This window comes from Nothobranchius furzeri, chromosome 12 (assembly GCF_043380555.1).
Source record: "Nothobranchius furzeri strain GRZ-AD chromosome 12, NfurGRZ-RIMD1, whole genome shotgun sequence".
NCBI lineage: Eukaryota > Metazoa > Chordata > Actinopteri > Cyprinodontiformes > Nothobranchiidae > Nothobranchius > Nothobranchius furzeri.
This window is the reverse complement of record NC_091752.1, coordinates 33,689,369-33,710,650: the sequence shown is the minus strand read 5'-3', so window position 1 is coordinate 33,710,650 and position 21,282 is coordinate 33,689,369. Positions and strand designations below refer to the sequence as shown.

General features: G+C 41.8%; 1 protein-coding gene across 3 annotated transcripts in view; it reads right to left on the bottom strand.

The window, feature by feature from the left end:
• The window catches only part of slka (STE20-like kinase a), a 29,105-nt gene extending 18,659 nt beyond the window's left edge, over nt 1–10,446 (bottom strand). For 2 of the 3 annotated variants that reach the window (XM_015944890.3, XM_015944891.3), the window contains exons 1-4: nt 9,530–9,882; nt 2,551–2,715; nt 977–1,025; nt 441–590 (exon numbers count right to left, since the gene is read on the bottom strand). In XM_015944890.3, coding sequence (XP_015800376.3) covers nt 441–590; nt 977–1,025; nt 2,551–2,715; nt 9,530–9,676 — 511 coding nt within the window. In that variant the 5' untranslated portion in view covers nt 9,677–9,882. Of the gene's footprint in view, nt 1–440; nt 591–976; nt 1,026–2,550; nt 2,716–9,529; nt 9,883–10,366 lie in introns of those variants that run through there. The other variant, XM_070542016.1, reaches the window with a different exon arrangement.
• Between the last annotated feature and the right edge of the window lie 10,836 nt (nt 10,447–21,282).

Genomic DNA, 21,282 nt, shown 5'->3' with positions numbered 1-21,282 from the left:
TTTTGTTTTTGTGAAGCGCCTCGTGATTTTTATCTTGAGAGGTGCTATAGAAATGATATTTTCTTCTTCTTGGTTTCAGGATCTGGAAGACTGCCAGATCAAAGTTGAGCTCCAGAAAGCAGGATTTGGAGTCTTACTTCCTGATATTTGGACATCTCTCCTTTGATTGGCTAACAGCAACGTCACTCTACCACTGACTCTAATTACTTTGCAACTCTGATGTTTTATCTCCACAAATAACACAAGCCTGAAGGAGTTCTGCTGTAGGGTGGAGTTGCTAAGGCTAAAGGTTAGCTTCTACTAGCCAAGACGTTCTCTGCTGTTTTATGATGATTAATTCCTTGCAGTTTCACAAAGCTTGGTGTTGTGCACTTTTACTGCATAAATTATTCACAAACACATAAACACCAAGAGATCCAGTTAAATGACGATTATTTTACCTAGTTTTACATCTCCATCCAAGGAGAGGAGAATGTTTCCAGCTTTCAGGTCTCGGTGGATGACTTTGTTCTCGTGAAGGTAAATCAACGCCTCCAGCGTCTGTCTGCACACCACTCGGATCTGAGGCTCAGTCAGGGGCCTCTCCAGTTCTGAAGACAAATATGAACATTAAACAGAGCTATATTGGCGATACATCCTCAATAGAATCTAATGGCATGTGGAATGGCAAATTCTCCCCATATCAAATGTTAGTAAACAAACTGAGCCAAGTCAGACTGACTTTTCATGTTAACAATAAAATTGGCATTTTCTCTTCAGGATTTACAGAAAACAGTCACTGAGGGCATAGGACTGGGATAATCATGCTATGAAACATGAGATGCAATAATTACACAGTAGGAATGGCTTCTCAAACTGATAAGGGAACAATTCCCACTGTGGAGACTTTGGGATGGAATAGAAAGAGTTGGCTCTTCTGAATGGAGCAGAAAGAGTCACTAAAACATAAGTTTCATTCAGCTCATGAGGGACATACCCAGCATGATGGCGTCGACCGCACCACCGGCACAGAACTCGATCAGAATCTGCAAAACAAAACCATAAAAAGCAAGTTAACATACTGCAATGAAGTAAGCAACATGACCTTTAATACACAAGAAATGCCATTCTGTTATTGATCACACCACAGAGACATCGAAAGGAGCCAATCAATCAGATGCTAAACATGCACTCTGAGCAGCTTCACACACGTTTCCATTTTAACACAATCAATTGTGTCCGCTCCCGTGAGATTAAAACATCACCAGGGATCTTATTACAAACTAGGGGAAGGTATAAGGATCATTTTCCAAGCTTTAGAAATGACGCATGAGAAGGATCTCAGGGTTACAGAGAGTTTTAGGAAAACAACCCCAAACACTGATCTGATGGAGAATGTGAAGTCGACTTCATGCCTTGTTTGTTTATGTGTTGTGCTGAAAGAATCCTGGATGGGACAGCTTCATGCTGCCTTTTATAGAAGCAGGTATGACGTTATCGACTGCAGTCAAAAGTCAGTTACTGGTGCCAAAAGGATGGAACAAAATAATCAAAACCATGATCAGGTGAAACCTATGGGTTCAAACAAAGAAAAGAAACAAACCTGTTCTGCAGAACACGTTATTCATAGTCTCTAATCACACCATGGTAATCTAATCAAAAACCTGACTGTCTTGTTTCTACAATACACACATATTTGCCAGAGCAGAAAAACTCAAATATATGATAAATTATCTGACCAAAGAAGAGGGAATAACACATTAATCACGCTGCTTAAAGACAAGAGGCCAGAATTATGACCCGCTGCACACAGCCATGAATTATTCATACGCACTTTCTCCGGCCACCAAACCCTCTCCATTATCTCCCTATAGTTGTGGCCAATTCACAAGGGGCGGTCACATGACACCACCTGACAGGACGTAATTGCTCTGGGGCCTCTTATGCCTCATTCCCATCTGTACCTGGTCGGTCCTGCCCGGATAGCTCCAGTCGGCCCCAGCCTGACTCGGTCGATTCCACACATCCTTGCTTGGATATGCAAGGAATGCGGTCAGAGACATTTTCAGTTTCTAAGTAATCAGCATGATAATGAATGATAATGAATTGAGCATACCTTAAGCCCATGTGAGCTGATTCTACCCACCAATCAGAGCCTTGCTCTAATGGAAGGTGTGAATTTGCTGACTGATAAGCCGGCTTACCAGTCAGCAGTGGGCGGGCTTGGCCCTGGTCAGCCTGAAGCAGACCACTTCAGAAAGAGAGCTGAAAAAGAGTCTTGTTGCACCCTGAAAAAAGGCAGGCCACCAAGATATGTAAGCAAGCTATGCTATCTGGGCTGGGCCGACCAGATACAGATGGGAATGGCCCATTTGTGCCCTCAGAATGAGACCATGTATTAAAACTGAGCACTCGGCTCAGAATTAAACTGCTGGATTAGTGAGGAGAGGTACAAGTAAAATAAATGTTTGCAACCATTTGAATGGAGTCTGAGGGCTGAAACAGGGTCAAAGCATTCACAGTAAAGAGGTGAAATAAACAGTTCTCTCAACTGAGAACTGGGTCACTCACCCAGAGCTTGCCTTGAAAAAAAAAGGCATCCAGCAGTTTGACGATGTGATGATGGTTGCAGGAGGCCAGAATGTCGATCTCCACCATGTAATCCTCCAATTCATCCTCTGTCTTTGTGTCGATGACTTTAGCAGCAGCCAGTGTCCCATTCTGCTTGTTCTGCGCCTGAAAAGCAACATAAAACAGTAAAACATGGTGTAAAATCTGAAAATACACAAGACAGGAAGTGGAATCTAATGGTAAAGATTACTTGGTAGACAAGACCACAACCCTGTGTGACGGGTCAATCCTGGTGCATATTTAATACAATCATTTTACAAAGTTATGATGTCTTTGTGGGTGATAATCCAGCTGCCTTTGGTCAACAAAAAATTAAAGGTGCAGTGTGGATATTCTTCTAGAGCTTGTTGCCATTTGGCTTGAAATGCTCTTCACATACTGATGGAAAAGTCGTTGTCGTCTTCCTCTGCTTATCCGGGTCCGGGTTGCGGGGGCAGCATCCCAACTAGGGAGCTCCAGACCGTCCTCTCCCCGACCACCTCCACCATCTCCTCCGGCATGATCCCAAGGCATTCCCGGACCAGATTGGAGATGTAACCTCTCCAACGTGTCCTGGGTCGACCCGGGGGCCTCCTGCCAGCAGGACATGCCCGAAACACCTCCCCAGGGAGGCATCCAGGAGGCATCCTGACCAGATGCCGAAACCACCTCAACTGACTCCTTTCGATCCGGAGGAGCTGCGGTTCTACTCCGAGTCCCTCCCGAATGTCCGAGCTCCTCACCCTATCTCTAAGGCTGAGCCCGGCCACTCTATGGAGGAAACTCGTTTCGGCCGCTTGTATCCACAATCTCGTTCTTTCAGTCATTACCTAAAGCTCATGACCATAGGTGAGGAATGGGACGTAGATCGACCAGTAACTCGAGAGCCTGGCTTTCTGGCTCAGCTCCCTCTTCACCACGACAGATCGGCTCAGCTTCCGTATCACTGCAGATGCTGAACCAATCCGCCTGTCGATCTCCCGATCCCTCCTACCCTCACTTGTGAACAAGACCCCAAGATACTTAAACTCCTCCCTCACTTGTGAACAAGACCCCAAGATACTTAAACTCCTCCACTTGAGGTAGGACCTCTCTCCCGACCGGGAGTTGGCAAGCCACCCTTTTCCGGTCGAGAACCATGGTCTCAGATTTGGAGGTGCTGATCCTCATCCCAGCTGCTTCACACTTGGCTGCGAACCTACCCAGCAAGAGCTGAAGGTCAGAGCTGGATGAAGCTAGGAGGACCACATCATCCGCAAAAAGCAGAGACGAGATTCTCCTGCCACCAAACTCGACACACTCCACACCACAGCTGCGCCTAGAAATTCTGTCCATAAAAGTAATGAACAGAACTGGTGACAAAGGGCAGCCCTGGTGGAGTCCAACCCTCACCGGGAACAGGTCCGACTTACTACCGGCTATGCGGACCAAACTCACGCCCATCTGGTACAGGGACTGAATGGCCCTTAACAGAAAGCCACCCACCCTATACTCCTGGAGCGTCCTCCACAGAGTGCCCCTGGGGACACGGTCATAAGCCTTCTCCAAATCCACAAAACACATGTGGATTGGTTGGGCAAACTCCCATGCCCCCTCCATCACCCTTGCAAGGGTATAAAGCTGGTCCACAGTTCCACGGCCAGGACGAAATCCACATTGTTCCTCCTCAATCTGAGATTCAACTATCGCTCGGACCCTCCTCTCCAGTACCTTGGAGTAGACCTTTTCAGGGAGGCTGAGGAGTGTGATCCCCCTATAGTTGGAACACACCCTCAGGTCACCCTTCTAAAAGATGGGGACCACCACCCCGGTCTGCCACTCCACAGGCACTGCCCCCGATGACCATGCAATGTTGCAGAGACATGTCAACCACGACAGCCCTACAACATCCATAGCCTCGAGATACCCAGGACGAATCTCATCCGCCCCCAGGGCTCTGCTGCTGTGTAGTTGTTTGACTACCTCAGCAATTTCTGTCCCCAAGATTGGACAGTCCATCCCCAGGTCTCCCGGCTCTGGTTCTTCCTCGGAATGTGCGTAGATGGGATTGAGGAGCTCCTCAAAGTATTCCTTCCACCGTCCGACTATAGCCCCAGTTGACGTCAGCAGCTCCCCATCCCCACTGTAAACAGTGTGAGCGAGATGCTGCCTCCCTCTCCTGAGGCGCCGGACAGTTTGCCAGAACCTCTTTGGAGCCGATCGATAGCCTTTTTCCATGACCTCACCAAACTCCTCCCACGCCCGAGATTTTGCCTCGGCAACTGCCACTGCTGCACCCCGCTTGGCTATCCGGTACCTGTCTGCTGCCTCCGGAGACCCACAGACCAGCCACGCCCTGTAGTCCTTCTTCAGCCTGACGGCTCCCAGAACCTCTGATGTCCACCAGCGGGTATGGGGGTTTCCACCACGACTGGCACCGGCCACCTTGCGACCACAGCTAGCAACAGCCCCCTCAACAATCGCAGAGTGGAACAAGGCCCACTCGGAGTCAATGCCCCCCACTGCTCTCGGGACGAGGTCAAAGCTCTGCCGGAGGTGGGAGTTGAAGACCGTCTTGACAGGTTCTTCTGCCAGGCGTTCCCAGCAGGCCCTCACTATGCGTTTTGGTCTGCCAGGTCTACGCGGCATCTTCCAAAACATACGGCCGCAGGTCAGATGATACGACTACAAAGTCTATCATCAACCTGCGACCTAGGCTGCCCTGGTACCAAGTGTACCGATGGGCATCCTTATGTTCAAACATGGTGTTCGTTATGGCCAAACTGCGGCTTGCACAGAAGTCCAAACACGTAACACCACTCGAGTTCAGATCAGTCGGGCCATTCCTCCCAATCACACCCCTCCAGGTCATGCTGTCATTGCCCACGTGAACATTGAAGTCCCCCAGAAGGACAATGGAGTCCCCTGATGGAGCACTATCTAGCACCCGTCCCAGGGACTCCAAAAAGGGTGGGTACTCTGAACTGATATTTGGCCCATAAGCACAAACAGTCAGGACCCGTTCCCCGACCCGAAGGCGCAGGGAAGCTACCCTCTCGTCCCCCGGGGTAAACCCCAACACACAGGCAGAGAGTCTTGGGGCTAACAAAAAGCCAACCCCAGCCCTCCGCCTCTCACCCGGAGCAAGTCCAGCAAAGGAGAGTGTCCAACCCCTCTCAAGGACTTGAGTTCCAGAGCCAATGCTATGTGTCGAGGTGAGTCTGACTAGATCTAGCTGGTACCGCTCAACCTCTGCCACAAGCTCCTGCTCCTTCCCTGCCAGCGAGGCAACGTTCCATGTCCCAAAAACCAGTTTCCTTGTCCGGGGATCGGACCACCAAGGCTCGCCGCCTCGGTCTACCACCCGATCCACACTGTACCGGACCCTTCATGTTCCTCCTGTGGGTGGTGGGTCCACAGTTGGATGAGCCCATATATCCGGTTCGGGCTGGGTCCGGCCGGGCCCCATGGGCGAAAGCCCGGCCACCAGGCGCTCGCTCACGGACCCCAACCCCAGGCCTGGCTCCAGGGTGGGACCCCGGTAACCCTCCGGGCCGGGTACTCCGACACCTTGATAGTTCATCCATGAAAGATCCACTGAACCGTTCTTTGTCTCACCCTTCACCTACGACCAATTTGTCATGGGACACCCTACCAGGGGCACAAAGTGCCCCAGACAACATAGCTCCTAGGATCATTAGGGCACTCAAACTCCTCCACCACGATAAGGTGACAGGTTCAAGGAGGAAACCAATAAATTAAATGCTTTGTCAAAAAAGGTGTACATTTAATCGCCTTTTACACTAATAATCCTGGAGAAACATCATCCAGTAGTTGTGGTCTCATTCTTAATGATTGGATCATGATTCATGACCCATCCATTAAAGGGAGACTAGGCAGTTTTGGCTTGCTTGTAGCAACCCCTTGTGTCTGTTTAGTAGTACCAAAAGTAAAACTTATCTCCTCGCTGTTCATTCATCTTTTTAACACCTTAATCTAACAGCTGAAACATCTCAGTAGCTCTGAAGTTGCTACTTACAAGTAGGGTTGCCAGGATTAACAGGTTTACCTATTAACCACGGTGTGAAACGCTGTCGTTAACCCACCATAAGGACGTCTCTAACACCGCAAATAAAAAAAAGATATTAGCGGACCAAAGCAAAAGTGAAACTGAACAAATGCATCCAGCTGAACTAGGATCAACAACCACCGGGACTGCACGCAGACAAATTAGCTCCAGCTGAGTCAGATTACGTTAGTGACTGAAAAGATTTAACAGCAATAGAACAATCCAGTGAATGACAGTCCCTATTGTGTTTTCTACGTTCCCCCCTGTATCTGTCTACAACAAGCCTGTACGGCAAGCCATTTAAATATTTAATCAACTACACATCAGTAATTCCTGCTCTACGTAGCAATAATATAATTTATCCTTGTCCAAATAATATTCTTACTGATTAAATTTGAAACGATATGAACAAGTAGAAGTTACATTTAAGTAATAAGTAATATTCATAATAACAATTGCAATGGTAGGAATTTAGCATCTTAATTAGTTAAGGTGTCTCATTCTTCAGTGCTAACCCTGACCAGTTGTCAACAATTAAACCTTTTTGTCTTTTTACAGAAACTCAAAAAAGGTTATTAGGCTAATATAATTAAAAGGTGTAGTTCACTGAAAAAAAACATTTTTAATGATTATTTGTGATAATCAGTCATTCTGCGTTTTCATGCGGGCTGAACATGAAAATAGTCTCCTACACCTATCTCCTGCATTAGCTTCTAATAGAAAATAGACGGTGAAACTTTAGGATTAGAAAAGCCCGACAAATCTACGCCACACTGTAGCATTCATGGATTAACCCATCTTGACTTATGATGGGGAAGGCTGTTGTTGGTTTAGTGTCCAGGAAACAGCAGAGAACATCTCGATTCTCTGACTATATAATCGTACCACTAAAATTTATAATCATTGCAACTCTACTTGCAAGTGGAATATTCCAGACACAGGGGGCAATGGGGGTGAGTGGCCTTTCATTTACCTTGTAAATAGTTATTTTAGAAACATACTGGCTCAAGAAAATGATTCATAAATGTATAGAAGTTGTATCGTGTCTTTTTAAACTCCCCTCTTGCCATTTCTCTCATCTGCACATACCACTCACTGAATGAATCATGAGATTTTGTCTCAGAGCAGCTGAACAGGAATGAGGCTAGAGAGCCAGGCTGCCTAGTGTAATAAAAACTGTTCAGTTCTTTTTGGAAATTTCAATTAAGGAGTTGTTTTATATGATGTTTAGAATCTGGACCTGCTTTTGTTGGTAAATGTTTAGGTGACAGAGCTGTTAACTGTGAACGCAGCCTGACCTCATTTGGCTGGCAGAGCCATCGGTCAGTTTGTTACCTCGACAACAAATGTGTGTGTTTAGGAAAAGTGAGTAGGAGGAGGTTCAGGTTGGGTTCTGGAAGTTTTGACCAGTTGTCTGGGGTTTCCCAGATTGTTGGTAGCATTGAGCAGCTGTAATTTTGAAGTCAATACAAAACCAAGAAAGCTAAAAACAGCCTAATTTTTCATTGCAACGCCATATTAGCATTTAGCTAGCATACTAAACTGTTACAGTGGTTTCTGTCCCTCACTATAAGGCAGTTCACTTTTCACTGCCTTGCTGATTTTTTTGTGCAATTTTGCATGTTTTTTTTTGTGACTAATCTACATGTGAGAATATGTGGGAAAAATGACACAGCTCTCACTAAATCACCAGTAAATGATTTACTAAATACTGCCCAGGAACACTGAGATTACTCACTGTGTATACAAACTTTTATGCAGCCAGAGTGAGGTGGTAAAATTAACACACCTCTTTAGTTTTAAAACACAATACATTATGTACTGCAGCATGTCAGACCTATGTGGAAGTTAAAAACAACCTTTTCCACCATACCTAAATGCAGCCACCTAATGTGAATTTTTGCGTTAATAAATACAATAATAAAAACATGACCCAATAGAAAGTATCTTCCTTTTACCACTTTAATGCAGTCAATGTAACATCACCAAATTTATTTTGTCTATTTTAAAGCTTAAGCTGGCAGAAAACTAAATTGTGAGTCGTCTGATTTCCATTACAGCTAGTCAAACTGCTTAAGAGACTAGAAAACAAATGAAGGCAAATTAAGATTTATTTGATTACAATAGTTTACACAACTATAAGACGTTATTTAACATGGACACAACACGAAACCACCAAAAAGTGAACCAATTTCTTCAAATTCATAAAGAAAATGTTTCAGGAAAAGAGGAAAGCAATAACAGGTGTACATATGATGACATTAGGTCTATTTGTTATCAAATAACAGGCTTTTGTTATGATGAAACACATTCTCAGGTTAGCAGAAGTCATCAGTTAGCTATATTTACAAAACACCTAACAGTATGGGGATCCATAAGCTACTGAACAGAAAGTCCAGAGGCATAGAGAGAGTGACTACTTTAAACAAATGCTGTGTAGTTTTAGAGAACGGCTCTGTGTCCTGTGATCTCTGGGAGGCGGATTTAACAATATACTTTGACATTTTGAGGTCACGTTTCATTTGTTGCAACGAACCACGCCTTCGGCATATTTTTTTCTTTACCAAAGGCAAGTGAAACACATCAGAAAGTCACGTTTAAACGTGAAAATAACTGTTGTAAACAAGAATGTTAATTAAAATGTAGAATGCTGTAAATTTGTTATCTTTTTTCACATTTCCACACATGGAAAGTTTACACGTGACTGTTTTAGTGGAATGAATAAAAGAAATTTAGTCATGGGCCTTGACTTTAGGCTGAGGCCTGACCAAATGTTGAGACATCTTTGTTGTCATCTTAACATCAAATGACTTCCAAAAGCAACGCAATCGAGTTTGTTCATAAATGGGCGAGAAAGCTAGAAGGCGGATGTAACGTAACACATCAACTTACCTTGTACACTTTGCCAAAAGCGCCATCTCCTAGCTCCCCAATTATTTCCCAAATGTCTTCTGGATCGACGTCTCTGTGAACATGTTCATACTGCTTCTTCTTTTTTTCGGGTAACTTAAACATCTTCCAAAAATTGAAGAAAGACATGTTTTCCTTCTGACGTGAAGGACTGTGGACGCAGTCAACGAAATATAGCGGACCCTCCAGACGCGGAACTCGAGCGACTATCAGAATAAAAGCATGCGAGCGCTAAACGAATGCTGACAGGTCGATATCAGCTTTGATAATGTCAATTATAACTTCCCTCGACAGCAGTTATTTACAACCACATCATGGCTAAGCCCGTCACAGACTCAAGCGGTGCTGGAGTCGTGGGGTAGGGGGAGGGAAGCTAGCGTTTCCGTTTCATTCAAACAAGAATCAACTGAACCCGAAAAGAGCTAAAGCATTACAGCTATCATGGCGACATTTATGTCATTTAACGGTACCCGGGTTAAACGGACAGAACACCGACCTCATGCTTCGGTTGGCTAACCGCACAGAAGTTAACGGACTAGCATCAAGTTAGATTCCAAGGAAGTAAGCTTTTCCGCTGGACTTTCAAAATAAGATCAAAACTCACGGATACTTTCAAGCGTAAAATGAAATCGAACTGAAACGTTTTTTGATTTTAAAGCGAACTTAAACTGTATTGGAAATTAGTTTGTAAAAGCACAAATAAGTTTTCCAAGATGTTCTGCATTTTGAGGTTTAAATGTTGGAAACAAAATTCATTTGCTCAAGTATCCACAACGTTCCACCAACGTCATTATAGTCTTTAAATTAAAATGTACTCACTGAGACAGATTTTCTGCATTTTTAACGAAATTTGAAACAGAACAATTTGCTTGCAAAGACAAGTATGTCTGTTTCCGTTCTAATCCGCCCTCATACTGGTTAACTTGATGCACAATGGATCTATTTCCTGGATCTTCTCTGTGTTCTAGGGGTATGATAAGCCGTTGTAGCATATAATGAAACCACACAATCGTTACCGTTACTGTATCAGTCATTCTGTCTGTTAGGAATGTCATTCATACTATTAAAATTTGGAATAAAAGCTAATCATCTTTTATTGTACAGAAAAGAAAAAAGATGCTCCTTAATGGGAAATATGTAATAAAATCTCTGCATGTGAGACTAGGGAAATTTAAAGCTACAGTGTGTAATATTTTTACCAGTTTACTATCAAAATCTGTGTAACCCGTTCACATATTTGTGCTTTTTCATTAGCATTTCTCACCAACGTCAATTCTAAATATTCCTCTCAGCTTGAAAATTTACATTTTAAACATATAAATTGTGGTCGACGCTTCATTGTCATGTGCCATCTTGAAATACAATAGCTATATAGGGATATAAGCTTGTTATGCTTTTGTGCTGAAAGAAACAGTGGAGGGCAGCAGTAATCCATGGAAACATGGGGTCTGCCATTTCAACTAAGAAGAAGACAATTGTTACACTGTTGCTGTACTCATGTGACAGTGTGAGTGTCCTGTCACAGTGTCCCGATAGATCATGCGCCCTGGCTACTTGGCCAAGGGGATGTCCCTTTGGCTGACTGGTTAGAGCGTATGACTCTCACCCGGGAGTCTGGGAATCGAATCCTGCCCGGGCCCTCGTTTATCCACCTTGCCACATTTGGCGTTGTTGGCAGGATCCATGTAGTACTGTCAAGTAGGTCCATGGATGTGAAGTTTGTGGCACCCTGCGCGGGAGCACGAGGACGTGCTTGTGGAAAGAGGGGGGAAGATGTGACAGTGTGAGTGTCCTGTCACAGTGTACCGATAGATCATGCGCCCTGGCTACTTGGCCAAGGGGATGTCCCTTTGGCTGACTGGTTAGAGCGTATGACTCTCACCCGGGAGTCTGGGGATCGAATCCTGCCCGGGCCCTCGTTTATCCACCTTGCCACACTCAGTTAGTTTGAACAACAAACAACAAAATCGAAAGACACATCAAATTTGTCAGGTTGTCATCATGTCCAATACTCGGCAGCCGTATGAGATTCCTGCCTGCTATTAACTCGACACCAGCCTCCAAGTGGTGTCCCTAACTATAAGTCCCCTCAATGTGCTAATTTTTCTTTACTTTGTATTAGAACTCCCAATCTCAATGTATCAGTTCTTCTTCAAGATGCCTCATAAAGTTCCTTCTACTCAAGTCTCTTCCCCTTCCGCAGTCTGCCATCTCTCTCCCAACATGCTCCAGCTCTCCTTTGCTAGCCGATGGCTAACAGGCAGCCATCACCACTGCGCCTCACACCAGCATTCATCCGTTAAGTAGTGGCTAACAGGCAGCCAGTGATGTCTGCTCTGTCTCTACTGTGGCTCACGCCAGCGTTCATCCGTTAGCTGGTGGCTAAGCGGCGGCCAGGGTTGATTACTTCACAGCTGCTCCCAGATCCATGTGACACCAGAACCCTTGGCTGACGCCACCCCTCCTTTGTGTGTGAATTGGTGATAGATTCAAGGCCCGACAGAAATTACATGCTTCCTGCAGGACTGGTAGGTTGATATATATCGTCATAATTCAAAAAAATGTAAACTGCTCAATCGTAGTTATATGCTTTGTTTGGGTTAAGCTAGAGAGATTCGAAATTGATTATACTATCAAACTTGTGCTATAAAGAATGGACTAGAATGGCTACAGTGAAAGCTAGATGTTGTGGACATGTTGCCTTTTTGATGTGTGTGGGCTACCATAGCTGCAATGCTTACTCCAAACAGCATATGGTGCTAAAGACTTGAATGTTTTTTGCCATGATGTCAATGGATTTCACACATGGTCTTTAAAATATCTAAGCTTCATATGAAAACGCATTTACATCAACCCTTTCACATAAAATTGCCAACCCTAAACTTTTTCTAGTCAAAAATAGACTGTAATTATGTCCCGAAATAGTTTCATTCACAAACAACATATTAATAGCGTTGATACTGTTTTGGGCACAAGCTTTCAGTAAAGGAACACAGATTTCTAGAACGATTATCATAAAAACTAAATTCTAAAAGGATGAACTGAACTCTCATTTTTGATATTTAAAAAGGACAATTTAAAATGCATTATTTAAATGCAGTCAGTATGAAACAATGGCAGCAAACCAAGATGTCCCAATATATATACTCTAAAACATGTGATGACATTTTTGCCACCACTCAATACTTGACATCTGAGTTTAGCTTAGTAATAACTCTATTTTTAAACAAAATAAAATTTCCTTTAAGTTGAAAAAAGTAAACATCTGAAAGCAAACATTAAAAAAAATGAGCAGACTTGTAAAGATTTGGTTATCTGAAATGCTGATCAAAACTCGGACAGAAATTATTTTTAAGCTACCTGAAACATTCTTTCTAAATTCAGAACAGCTGAAACGATAACACATATGTCATACTTTTATAGGATAAACTGTCTTGCCCTACACCAGACCCTTTTGTCACCACCACGCATGCGCCAACCCATACCGCAGTCATCGTGAAGAGGAAGTTTTCATTTTTTTTATTTTCATTTATCCGTGTTTATTTAGACAAATAGTTCTGGCAGAATTGCAATTTAATCAGAATAATCTCATGCATTTAAGTTAATTAATATCAAAACAAACATTTATAATTTTTAACTATAAATGTGAAAGTGTAAATAATTTTTGTTAACATAACGCAGCTAAATAATGGCATTTATGCCTGGTGTGATTCTTGGAATGTTCGTGAAAAGTTTTGATTATTTCTTTTAGTTGTTTTTTTTTTTGTCTTGACATTTTAATGATATTGTATGGCCTACTTGAGCTTTCCCCCATTACTTACAAGAACATGTTTTCCCACTTCTTCATGTTTTACAGGTACACTGTTCTATGATTAAATGGGTCTGGATGGCATTTTTGAATCCCTTGTCTTACAACTTTTACTATTGTCCTACATTTTGTTTAGGTTTGTTAAAAGTAAACTGTTAATTACTTCCAAAACCTGGATGAAGAACAAAAATCACAATGCAAACAGTGCAGAATTTAGCGGAACATCAAAAAATCCCAGAGATTATGTGTAAATTAGCTTTGCGTAATTCCTTCTCAACCCAATAGAGGGCAGCAAAATCCTTTGCCACAGGCCAGATGAAAGAGTCAAATTTAAATGTAATTCTATGTCTGCTGTGTTTTTAATTGGTACCTGAACATGTAGTAAATAACCCTTTGGAATCAACAAATATTTTTTTCAATGCTCTTTATAGGAAATTATTTCATGAGAATCGATATGATCAGGTGATGAACAATACATTTTTTCTCCTAATCCACTTTTAGGCTGCTGTAGCCTTCGAGAGCACAGGGGATGCCTTTGACCTTTGTACAGAGATATAGTAATCTTTAAAGTCTTTGTGAAACAGATTTGAGAAAATACTTGCTCTTGTTTTGAATTTATGTTTAAATGAAAATGGACCAGTGACTTTTAAATGCATTTCTTAAACGTTAAGCCATTTCACAACCTGTTTTCTTTAGAAAAAATAGAAAATATTAATATTTTGTTTAGAGTTTTTTTAATTACACACTTCCTAAAAATGTCAGTTTTTCATCAGTGTTGTCAGTTTAGTTTTAGAAAACATCAGGAGTTTCCGAGCACCTACCAGACCAGTACTCAGAGGTAAAATGAGAACAAGATGTCTGCATATTTTGCTTTTTGTTAATCTGACATTAAAATGTAGGAGAGGCCTTGTGAGTCGGGTTCTTACAAGAAGCACACTGCAGTTTAAGGAAGACAAGCAGGTTTTGGGAAATTAAGTTGACTGACAAGTTTTATGTACAGACTGTCAAAATGTTAATCTCTTTTTCTTGTTACTAGAAATTCCCTGCTATCTTTCTTTAGTAATGCCTTGAAACACCCTCTGTAATACACTGTACTAGTTTAACTGTTTGGTTTACATTACATCTGTTTTATTTAAATTCTCTTGTTCATTTTATTTTATGATTGATTTTTGTCTGTGAAGCACTTTATGATTTCTGTCTGTGACAAGTACTATATAAATAAACTTCTCTTTCTTATTTACCCAACCAATATTTGTTTATTTGACCATAGGGCAGGTCAAACAGAATATTCATCATTTAAATGTAAGGAAAAATAAGGTATGCCGGACATTATTATTGTTCAATGAGCTAACATATAAAGTACACATGTTCATACTCACATGGTGCAAGAACATATTTTTCAGAGACATTTAGATTTGGTATGTTCAGATCATACGGTATAACACTAATCCTTATTTTGGGATTTGCTGTGCATCAATTTCACATGCTTCTGTCAAATCACATCATGTCATCTGTTCCAAGGCTGATTGAAAAGCTTTCAGATATACAGTAGTCACTGACCGCAGACAGGTAACCTGCTGTAACATTTCATGTGTGTAGTAAGCTGAGGCAAATGTTTGTCAGAATTTAGAAATCTTCAAAATGTTTCTTATTTTGCCACCTTTTAATTTTTCTAATCAAATAATCAGTAATTAATGTTTGATGGTTTATCTTGGTAGTTGATGTTACTTTCTCCATCTGTTCGAACCACCAACCGCCATAATGATTAAAGGCACAATATGTAAGAATAATAGCCTGTGGTCAATTTAGGTTACTGCAGTCCATTTTCCTAAGCAATAAAATTATCGATTTAATCACTGAGTCAAGTGTGTTTGAGCAGAGAAACCACTAAAACGTGATGCAATTTCCCCATTGAGGGACAAATAAAGGTATTCTTATTCTTATACCAGCCTTCCAGAATCAGCATTGAATACCCTGATCTTGTCACGCTGAGAGCAGGAGGTTAGGACCCAAGATGCAGAACACCCAGAACAACACGAGGCAGAAGCGGGTGTAAAAATAAAAAGTCCTTTTATTAGGATGGGGAACAAAAATAAAATCCAAAAGGGCAGGAAGCCAAGCCAAAAATCTAAACCCGACAAAACCAAAAGCTCACTTTCCGAGCAGATAACTAGAGACCAGGTGGGGGAACAAAACAACGCTGACAAAGACAATGGACCAACAAACACTGAGGGACAAGACAGGGTTTTTAAACACAGAGGGAAGCAATCAGGGGAACAGGTGACAGGTGTGAGGAGTGAGGTCAGGAGGGAAGACAGGTGCATTAATAAACTAAATGGGGAAAGAACTTAAGCAGAGGGGGAGATAGACCATAACCTATAAAACACTAAATAACTAAACCTAAAGACTAAGGGCAAAGATAAACAACTAATGACTAGAGGGGTGAGGCAGACGAATACAAACCAATAGGAACTATAAGGGATGAGGGAAGCCTAGAGGGAGCTGGGGAACACAAGGAGACACATGAGGAGAACCTGAAGTGGGCTGTGGAAGTATAAGGACACACAGAGCACAAGGGGACACATGAGGGGAACGCAGAGGAAGAACAGGAGGGGGCTGGGGACCAAGGGGACACAGAACATGACAGATCTAGTGTGATGTCTTTGGCAGACGCAGGACCCCAGGCCAATCTGGCAGCCTGAGCAGATCTGGTACCTACACCCCATCAGAGCCAGAAGATTTTAGATGACAAGAAATAGAATTCATATACAGTAAGTTGATAAGTATATAAATACATTGTTATATCTGGTGTTAGCACTCTTGGGTGTTTTACAGTTGGAAGTACTTACTACGTGGTAATACTGTAAATCCTCTAATACAGGCCCGGGCCTGTATTTGACTCAAGCTCATCAAGCTCCAGGCCTTTATTGGAAGGAGGGCCAGTATTAGAGGCAGGCCTCTATTTCTATTTGAGCAAAATGAACTAATGGTTCGTTGGAGTTTTTGACAATTAATATTGCGCCCACATTTTCAAAGTTAAACACATTTCTTTTAACAACGGTAGTTCCTGCTTCGGCCCTCTCCCCCCTCCCCCTGCGCAGCGCCGCAAACTCACTGATGCGCCTGCAGCCTCTCGGAGTTCCTGCTGCTCTAAACATTAAAATAATTATTTCATTTTCTGTTCCTCACTTCTGATTACCTTCAATGGTGTCTGTTTGTTGCAACCACCAGGTACAAAAACTTACTTGTTTTTATTTGACTATTTTTCTGTCCTGCCTGTTTATTATCTTCCTGCATCTCCTCTCAATCCTAAAGAGAAACTGCTACCTGGGTTCATATATATTCACCTTATGAGTTACCTTTGAACTGCAGTTCTAAAAGATCTACTGACCGCAAAAACAGCGGAGTGCTTGCTGCTTGGCGGCCGCATCAGTGATCGGTGCGTCACCGGATGACAAGGTGATGCGCCCTGCTCCACAGCGAAACGCATCAGGCGCAAATAAAAGAGAAAACATTAAAGGAAATGAGCCGACATGAACGATCGCGTGTAAAATTAGTTTTTGAGGTGGCGACACCTGATTTGATAATGTTACTGTGGCCGTGCTCAGGACGCAGATCTACCGACCGCAAAAACAGCGGAGTGTTCGCTGCTTGGCGGCCGCATCAGTGATCGGTGCGTCACTGGAGGACAAGGTGATGCGCCCCACTCCACAGCAGCGAAACACATCAGGCGCAAATAAAAGACAGAAAACATTAAAGGAAATGAGCTGACATGAATGATCGCGTGTCAGTACCGACGCTCTGGCACAGCGCGTTGCCCCCCCCCCCCCGAGCGCAGGAGCTTGTCATCTGCTGACAGCAGGCTGCTATCTTGTCCGAGGACTGCATCTTGCCGGTCATTATCACGTGACAGCGACTAGTCGATGACAGGCATAAAAAGTCACTATAGTGAAGTCGACTAGTTCATACAACCCCTATTGCTCCCCAGTGTTCTGCAGCATAATCAGCACGTTCTCTTTGAACTTGATATCAAATTTTCGCCGCCTCTTCGTCTCCGCACCTGCCAAATCGCGGTCTGTCACTGGCAAATCAAAAGTGAGACAGATGACACAACCACCCCCCTGTGGTACATGCTTGTTACCACATTTCACTCGGCCACAATAAAATACCGGCCATTATTCGCCGACTCCGACACCGGCCAACATGGACGTAATTTTGGGGGGGGGACAGGGGGGACATGTCCCCCCCACTTTTTCCAAAGTCAAGTTTTGACCCCTGCACTTTTTACCATCCAAAAACAATATTACACTATATTAAATTGACACTGGTTGAGCTCTAGGACCAAGCAGAAAACAACCGTTTGTGCTGAAGCCGGTTTCCCATTAGAACATACTGTAAAGATACCCCCCACCCCCGTGTCCCCCCCACTTCTAAAGTGAAAATTACGTCCATGCCGGCCAACATATGATACCCGGCCATTAATTGAATACAGGCCTGTATTAGAGGATTTACGGTATGTCTAGAATTAGAGAAAATGTGGTTGTTTGCTCTTTGCTGTTAGCTTGATGTAATAGTTCTGAATGACTCATTAAAGGAAGTAAAACGTCACAGTTTACTCATTATTTACTTCACTCACACATTTCACAGTAATATTGAGTGGTTGGTAATTAAGAAAGTAGCTTGCTTCACCTGATATTAGAGAAAAACAAAAAGATGCCGTGGCTTCTTAAAGGTACAAGTCATAACTGGGTAGCTCCTGTTTACTGGCTTTGGCTCTTTAAGCAACTCTGGAGCTTTTTGTCTGCTGGTGTTGAATTACAAATCCGAACATTGCAGCTTTCATTCATCAGAGACATGGCAACCTCACAAACTCATAGATTTTAACCTTAATATGTCCCTCTTTAAATTTTTTTGAAAGGAGAAAAACTTACAGCCCCCCAGCCAGCTGAGAATGTAATCTCTTTCAACATTACTGTCTTCAATATGATTGAGACATTAGATTGTTCTGTGTTTATTTCATTGTATACTTCTTATATATTGCTCCTTTAACTTTGAGCAAGGTCTAATATGCAGATAGATCTAAAGGTTTCCTGGAACCTTCAGTACTATTACAGCGTGCTTTCACAGCTTACTTCTGATTATTATTCTTTTCATTTTATTTTAGCCATCATTTTGCAACGTTCTAAGTTCTGAAATAACGGTAAAAGGTTAATTTGCAAACACAGATAAAAGCCTTTTTAAAATCAAAATCACCTAACTTTATTTTGATTGATATCAGCTGAAGTAAATAATGAAAAGATGTACGTTTTGATAATGTATAAGAACAGGCATCTGTTTTTGCAATTGAACTCTTCAGCTGATAACAGCTTGTCACAGCAGGTCAAAGATGCATGTCAGAGATGATGTTCCTGCAGGACGTGCTGCAGCTATTTGTGTTTGTAATCATAATTATTTGTTAACAGTGAAATGATAATCAGAGAAACGTGTTCATCTTTGCATGCATGACTTACTTTTTCATGAACAGTGTCTCCAGTTTGTTGGTCTACATGTTTTAGCTTTTTCCAATGTTCAGCCTTTATAGGCAATCTTTCAGCACTGTGTAATTGCTTTTACGGTCCTTGATCCAAACTTTAAAATGTTTCACGTCTTCAGAACGCATTCAGATGTTATAGCTTTCTTTGTGTTCAGATTTTCATGCAACAAATTACAAAAACGTCAAAAACCTAAATAAAAACACTAAATTGGATGTTTTTGTGGGGGAAAAAATGTGTTTGATCATTACAAAATTTTCTAATGCTTACCACTGAAGCAATCATAACACAACAGGTTGTACTCTCAAAAATGTACTTTTGCTTAAAATTTTCTACTTAAAATGATACTAATGTGGTGTATTTACCTTTGTTTAAATCTGCGTCAAGATTAAATTGTTTATGACCAACTCGAGTGACTGGTGGAGTTTAATGAGTCAATCAACTTTTATGAAACAATATCTTTTTTTTTTGTTTGGTCTGAAATTGAAAACCAGCATTGCAGGAAGCAGAGTTTCGTGAGAAGACAAACACAGGTTTAGGTGATCACAGCGGTAATTTGAACTGTTGCTACATAGATATGTATTTTTCGGGACAGGAAGTTAATAATTCCAGCTAGTGACACACTCAGTGACCTTTACTTTACAATAAAGTACACAAAACTGTGCTTTGCTACTACGAAATGACTTAGAAGGTAATGAGCAATGAACCAGAGACTAATGGGTAGTTAACCAGTATTATTGGTAAAAACACCCACCAGTCTTATTCATGGACTAATGGGTAGTTATCTAAAGAACAGAAGAGGAACGAATCATTACTTACTCAGTACCTAGCCATTACCTACTTTTGTGTCCCTGGGATGTCATTTTTTCACTACTTGCTCATCCACAGCAAAACACAATGAATGTTCTTCAGTTCACCACAGTAAAAGTCTAGACCAAGGGTGGACAATCCTGGTCCTCAAGGGCCACTATCCAGCAGGTTTTAGCTTTTTCTCTGCTTAAACACACCTGGTTTGAATCTGCTGGGGATTAACAGGCTGCTGTAGAGGCTGATAACCTGCTGAACAAGTGATTCACCCAGGAATCAGTTGTGCTGAGGCAGGAAAACCACTAAAACATGCTGAATAGTGGTCCTCGAGGATCAGGATTGCCCACCCCTAGTCTAGAACAGTGGTGTGACCTGCTAGACAAGGGTTTGTAACCTGCTGCTCTGGAGCTCAAACAACAAATCTCTTAGTAGATATTGACAAAGAAGGATTTGTCTTCTGTAGAAATTTATCAAAAATTAGAAAATGTTTTTTTTATAAAGGGTACCATAAAACATCTTAAGCTTTGCAAAATATTTGGTTAAAAACGATCAGTTCACCAATATTTCTATAACTTAATCAATATCTAATGTTTTTGTATCTTTATGGAAACACTATTTTGACTAATGACTAATGACAGTAATGAATTTATGGGATTTTTCACAAACAAAATTTATTACATTAGAAAAAGAATCTTTAGCATCCTCCCTAATGCAATTTCTTTTTCCTCAGTAAGTGAGGCAGCATCAGAGATAACTCTAGAACCTCATTTGTATTTGAACTATTTAGCTTCATCTAAACCTTCAACTTCTATTTTAGATCCAATCCCAATCAAATTATTTAAAGATGCATTTCCTTTGGTTACTGCCCCCATTTTAGATATGATCAATCTATCCTTAGTAAATGTATATGTACTGCAGGATTTTAAGGTTGCTGTAATCAAACTTCTACTTAAGAAGCCTTCTCTGGATCCAGATGACCTCATCATCATCATCATCATCATCATCATCATCATCATCATCGTCATCATCATCATCATCATCATCAACCTTTATTTATGAAGCATATTTAAATGGCGACAATGCCAACCAAGGTGTTTTACAAGACAACACATCATATAGACCAATAGCTAACCTTCCATTTTTATTGAGGTCATGCTTAATAACAACATCGTCTATCATAGCTATGCTGATGACACCCAGATATATAGGTCCTTCTAAAAAAATTAGCATATTGTGATAAAGTTCATTATTCTCTGTAGTGTACTGATACACATTAGATTTTCATATATATTAGATTCATTACACACAACTGAAGTAGTTCAAGCCTTTTATTGTTTCTAATATTGATGGTTTTGGCATTCAGCTCATGAAAATCCAGTACTCCTATCTCAAAAAATTAGCATATCATGAAAAGCTTCTCTAAACGAGCTATTAACCTAATCATCTGAATCAACTAATTAACTCTAAACACCTGCAAAAGATTCCTGAGGCTTTTAAAAACTCCCAGCCTGGTCCATTACTCAAAACCGCAATCATGGGTAAGACTACCGACCTGACTGCTGTTCAGAAGGCCATCATTGACACCCTCA